The sequence below is a fragment of the Macrosteles quadrilineatus genome, unplaced genomic scaffold, assembly GCF_028750875.1.
Source record: "Macrosteles quadrilineatus isolate MER2022 unplaced genomic scaffold, UCM_ALF_1.0 Scaffold_1__1_contigs__length_201487025, whole genome shotgun sequence".
Taxonomy (NCBI): domain Eukaryota; kingdom Metazoa; phylum Arthropoda; class Insecta; order Hemiptera; family Cicadellidae; genus Macrosteles; species Macrosteles quadrilineatus.
Window position 1 is genome coordinate 121,296,699 of NW_026542594.1, and position 6,327 is coordinate 121,303,025.

The window sequence follows — 6,327 nt, forward strand, 5'->3', positions numbered from 1 at the left end:
CGTCTGTGGTGAGAACTAACAGTAGTTTTGGATCAAAAGGTAAGAGTATCCTGTTACTGCACAGCTCAGTTTTGATTCGTTGAAAAGCCTTTTCACATTCTGGTGTCCATTCCCATTTCTTATTTTTACGTAACAAACGTCGTAAAGGAGAAGTGACAGTTGAAGCATCTGGAAAGAAACGAGAGTAGTAAGAAACCATTCCTAAGAATCGTCGTAATTCCTCAACTTTTGATGGACGTGATATTTCTTTAATAGCTTGAACTTTGGTAGGAGATTTCTTTATTTTGTTTAACTCCTCCACTCGTCCTAGATATTCTATTTGTTCTTGAAAAAATGAACACTTCTGTTTGTTTATGTGTAAGTCAAAATCTGAGAGTCGTTGAAGACAGGCCTGTAGATTTCTTTTGCACTCATCCATTGTTGAACCATGGCAAATTATGTCATCAAAGTAGGCCTCGGTTTTAGGCAATCCCTTCAAAATTTGTGTAAGAATTTGGTTGAATTCAGAAGGTGCTGTCTTTATTCCGAAGCTTAGACGATTGACACGATATGTTCCACAGTGTGTTGACATTGTCTGGATAATACTGGACTCTTCGTTGACCTTGAGGTGCAGATAAGCTTTGTACAGGTCAAATTTACAAAAGTAACGAGATCCTCTCAAACTATCGAGTACATTGTCAATTTTTCGAATAGGATGGTTTGCCTGAACTATTCGTTCATTCACACCACATTTGTAGTCGACACAGAGACGAACACTTCCATCTGCTTTAGGTATCACGACTAGTGGTGACCCCCAATCACTTGACGTAACAGGTGAAGTGATTCCTTCATTTTCAAGTGAATCTAGTTCCTTTTTGACCTGATCAATAAGAGCATGAGGAACGTTCCGTTCACGATTGAAAATAGGCTTTGCTCCTGATCGAAGATGTAATGATACTGTAAAGTTTGGAACGCATCCAATTTTTGGCTCGAAAATTGGCACAAATTTTTCAAACAGCTCTTCAACTGGATTTACTGGTTGTAATTGAAGGGTAGTAGCTGGTCGGTTCATTTCAGCGTGAATTTCACACAGCTCAATACCCAGTCCTCGGATCCATTGGCGTCCTAGAAGTGCGTCATGACCTGAAGGGACAATGTGAAGGTCACCTTTGAACTGTTTACCCTTGTATGATACAGAAACTGATACCTTTCCCTCTGGTTTGATTATGTCTCCAGAGTATGAACGGAAAGCTAGCCTTGATGGTTCTACAGGTACATTCAGATGTAGACGTTCAAAGTCATTCTTTGCAAGGAGAGAAAATTTAGCCCCACTGTCAACTTCTAAACATTTTCAACATGTTTAGCCTCTGAATCACGTAATTTACTAATAAAAGGTTAAATACCTGTAGTACTTGTCCGTGATCCTGTGTTTTAGGTCAGCGACCCAGGTTTCGAACCCAAAGGTTCATTTTCAAGCTGATACCATGGTTAAACTCCTTCTAAACACATAAATCCTCTTCATAACTGTGAAGAGTCGTTGAAGACACGAACACGAAAACACAAACATTTAACAAAATTGGCCAATTAAAATAATACTGGTACGGGGTGTAGCCGGCAAAAGATGAGTCATGACTGTACGCGTCGATGTCGGGGCGTGACGTATGTGCCCCCTACCACTCCCGTTGTCGTCAGATCCTCGCATCACATTGACACTGCCATCTATCATATCTATTGCTGTATTGTAGATTAAATTTGACTCGAAGGATAATTTTTCATTGAGCAAATGGGTAGGACTGTTTTTAGATGATCGGTATATTTCGAACTCTTCGATGGTGTTCATATGTTTGCCTTTTCTGCAATAATGCAATATGTCCAGATTGGTATTAATGTCGGTGTAATTATGGTTTGTGTCTATCAAATGATTTGCGAAGGCAGATTTAGTAGATTTTTTAGGCAGGTGTTCTTTAAATCTTTGCGTAAACGAACGAGCTGTTTGTCCAATGTAGTAACTCGGACAGTCATTGCATTTAATTTTATAAATTGCTTTCTTATCAAAATTAGCAGTGTTTTGTACAATTCGTGGTTTTAGGAGATAAGATAGTTTATTTGACGTTTTAAATGACATTTTAAAATTGTTTTTGGTCATTTCAGATTTAAGGCTATTGTTCAAAACTGTACCATACTCAGTGGAAACATATTTCTGTTTCTCTTTTAACAACTTAGGCCTACTTTCATTTTTATGTTTAGTTACTATCTTGTCTATGATGGAGCTTTTATATCCATTAGATACTGCTATGTGTTTTATGATGTTAAGTTCCTCGTTATAACTGTCTTGATTAAGAGGTAGAGAAATAAGTCGATGAACAAAGCTATTATATGAAGCCATTTTTTGACTGTACGGATGATGGGATGAAGAATGTATCGTTTGGTCAGTTGTGGCTGGTTTCCTGTAGATATTGAAAGTGAAATTGTTGGGATGTTTTGTTATTGTTACGTCCAGGAAATTTAGCTTGTTGTTGTTCTCTTCCTCTAAGGTAAACTTTAAATTCTTATGGATGGAATTAAGATATGAGTTGAGGATATTGAGCTGTCTTATGTTACCATTGAAGAGAAAGAACGTGTCATCAACGTAGCCATCAACGTGCGTGTACACCACGCACGCTACCGTACCAGTATTATTTTAATTGGCCAATTTTGTTAAATGTTTGTGTTTTCGTGTTCGTGTTCGTGTCTTCAACGACTCTTCACAGTTATGAAGAGGATTTATGTGTTTAGAAGGAGTTTAACCATGGTATCAGCTTAAAAATGAACCTTTAGGTTCAAAACCTGGGTCGCTGACCTTAAACACAGGATCACGGACAAGTACTACAGGTATTTAACCTTTTATTTCTAAACATTGTGATCTTCCATTTATACTGACAGAAACAATGTACTTGTCTGAATCATGTCCAACTTCAAATAAATCTACGACATCAAAGTTCTGGTAGATCGAATCAATTTTGTGCACTCCGAAGAATCAGAAGAGTTGTCACTTGAATAATCGTCATCATTTGATCCTGAATTTAGGTTGTTGGTCGAATTTAACTTTGATGTTGATTTCTTAGTCCTTGACATCAGTGTAGTTATGCAGACCGCAGAGACATGTCCTCGTTTTAAACACTCCCCACATTGGAGTTTATACTTGTGTTTGTTACAATTTGCAGCAATGTATTTGCTACTTCCACATCTAAGACAGAGGCCTTCTATTCCGAGGGCATTGAAGTCAGGTCTTATGTTATTTGAACGTTGTTTCCAGTTGAGAGATGTCTTATTAGATGAGCGATTGTTAGAGAACTGGTGGGATCGTCTGGAAGATCTTGTAATTATGTGCACTCCAGCGGAATCCACATTAAAATTGTTAGAACATGCATGTTGGTGAAATTCTTTGCTTTCAATTTTTGATGCTTCAAGAGCAATAGCTTTCTCTAGAATGTCATCAAACTTAGTGTACACGGATTGTAAAATGTGTTCCCTAAGCCAATTGTCCTTTAATCCTCGTATGAACTGTGCCCGCAAGAAAACATCAGCAATTGACACAGATGTCCCACATTCATCGCTGGAGCATTCAACTGCAAATTCACATTCTTGAAGATTACGTCTGAGATCGGCCACAAACTCTGAAATTGACTGGTTTTCTTTTTGAAAAATATTTAAGAAATAATGTTGAGCAACAACAACACTTTTCTTTGGAGTCAATAGTTTCTTGAAGTCATTCAACAGTTTCATAATCTAATGATTTGAGTGGCTTGTCTGGACCCAAAAATGCAGATAGGTTGTTATAATGTTCACTACCTATAGAATTACACAAGAGCTGAGCAATTTTCTTCTTGTCAGTCAAACCTTTCATTGTATAATAGTTTTCGAAACGTTCCAAATAGCTGGTAAACTTTTCTTGTTTGGCATTGAAGTTTTCGAATGTAGCAACATTTGACATTGTAGATTGAGAACATTCTTCTCTGGGTTTTCCAATTGATGTAACAATTGTTTGAATTTGAGCTTGAAAAATGTTTGACATCTCACGTACAAGTGCTTTTTGTTGTTCATTGAAAGTGTTTAGAAGCAAGGTAAACTGTTGTGCATCCATTATAGTTTGAACTGTATAAAATATTAGTGTATCTTGAAACTAGAAATTGAATGTAATTTTGAAAAGTAAATGTGTTTAATTTTAAAGTGGCTAGTTGATTTTCACACTCGTCGCCAATTAAAATTACTCTTATTAATTACAAAATAATTAAAAAATGCACGCATATTAACTCAAAACAAAATCTAATTCATGAATGTTTACAAAACAAAAACAATAGAAAAACATATGATAGTAAAATAGGTATAAATGAATTATTAACAGTCTTAGAGAATACATAACAGTACCGTGCTTTGCAACGGGAAGAGGACACAAAATAGAAACATTTTAATCTTTACATCTGTTGCATATAATAGTTACACATCCGCCAACGCTTTTAGAAACAAAATTCAACTTTTATAGCCTTAATAGAAACGTTTAAGTTATGACTTTGTTTAGTATGTACAGTACAGACTTTGTTTCTCTCTATTCTGTTATATCCACCACAACAGGTAAGATAAAGTTAGGTTATTTGTTAATTTAAAAATTACATCTAATAAAATTTGTTTACTGTTTGGTTATTTTACCTAACCTAGCCTGGTGTGGTTGGTTGTACACGCATTGACTATTGGATACTGAAGTAGACACGCCATTACATTACATTACATAGATTATGGACCAGCTGTCACCATTTTTTTATTAAAAACCTGTAGTTGTGTGAGCCAGTCACAGAATGTGTGTCTAAAATTATTTCTACCTTATTTTTTGTTGCCGACAAATTTGATGGGTCATTACAGTTGCTATAGCTCACAATAAGTCATTCCATAAGTTTGACTTGGTAAAAAACATCTTGTATTCAACAGAAATTAGTAATTTAGATCAGCGCAATCTGTTGGTGGCTCACATCAACTACGACTTCAACATGGGGATAGAATGTCTAGTTGTAAGTGAAAGCGTCAAAGGTACAGGTTTCTCTATTTTCACTCCATACTGCAAATAAAACATGTGATTGTAATTTCTTCTATTTGTTTTGATTTTCTGTTTATATTTCGTTGTTACTTCGTCACCAGCATGGCAACCCATAAAGCCCATGTTAATTTTTTAAAATTTCAAATTCATTTTTTGTGCTTATATTTGAGCCTATTTTAATGTTTAAAGGGTTTCTGCTTATCTACAGGAAAATACCTTTCTAACAGTATGCATAGATTTTCCCTGCGATGCATACAAGCTGAGAAAAAGGTTTTAAAGAAACATGCTTGCCTATTAATATATAGATTTAGCTTTACACACATTCCACACAACTTTTAACCAAACTAAAAATATTAATGAAATAAGAATGTAATTATTTTTACCAGATGGCGGCTGAGAGGGAAGGTTCAAGTAGTAGCAGCAGTGGTTCAACTGAGCAAACAGAAGAGGAGAAGAAAGAGAAGAAGGAGGACAAGCAGTAACATGTAAATTTCTGTATAGTCTCTTCCTCGAGTTTATTAAGACTGTGCCGTGAAACTAAATTTGTTGTATTTTTTACAATAATTCTCCATGCAGTTTATTATTTATGTTAGTTCTGTGATAATGTAAAACAAAGATTACCTTAATATGTTTAATGTAGAATACATTAAAGGTCCTGACCAACTAATCATTCTTTTCCTCGACATGTATGTTAAGAATCAATATTTATAAAGTTAAGTTAAAACATAGGATTCATTCTGTAAATGTATTGTTATATTATGTTTGTAAAAAATATTTTTACCAAACAAATCTTTGTTATTTTTACCCAATGACAAACACGTTTATCTTGCACTAGTTTGCTGGTGACACAGTACTCAGAACCTTGACAAAGATCCATGTTTCGCCAGGTTATCGGATAGAACCAAGTATTATTGACTGTTAAGTTGTGTTGCCTGCTGCAAACAATGGCAAGCATGGTTCTAAAAGTGTTAACTTAGGCACCACTTGAGCCTGCCATTGTTTGACCACACTTAACACTCATTCATTCAGAAAATTGATGTTTTGATGTAATTTGTCTTGCATACTTTCTCAAGTAAATACCGTAGCAGAGTTTTGCCCTTCACTGCTGCTGTGTTTAGATCAGTCTTATTGTGAGAATGCAAGGAAAACTGAAGAATTTCAGTATTTGCTTTAAAATTTAATTAGGTACCCAATTAGAGGTCAACCCCAGCACCAAAATCGTAGTTTGGGGATCCAGTTGTACGCTTGTTGTTCAAAGCCACATTTGAGAGTCAATAATA

At 35.5% G+C, this 6,327-nt stretch overlaps 1 protein-coding gene across 1 annotated transcript in view; it reads left to right on the forward strand.

The window, feature by feature from the left end:
• The window catches only part of LOC128983999 (heat shock 70 kDa protein cognate 5), a 79,793-nt gene extending 74,087 nt beyond the window's left edge, over positions 1-5,706 (forward strand). The window contains exon 13 of the mRNA XM_054403282.1: positions 5,434-5,706. Coding sequence (XP_054259257.1) covers positions 5,434-5,529 — 96 coding nt within the window. The 3' untranslated portion in view covers positions 5,530-5,706. The remainder of the gene's footprint in view (positions 1-5,433) is intronic.
• Positions 5,707-6,327: the final 621 nt, after the last annotated feature.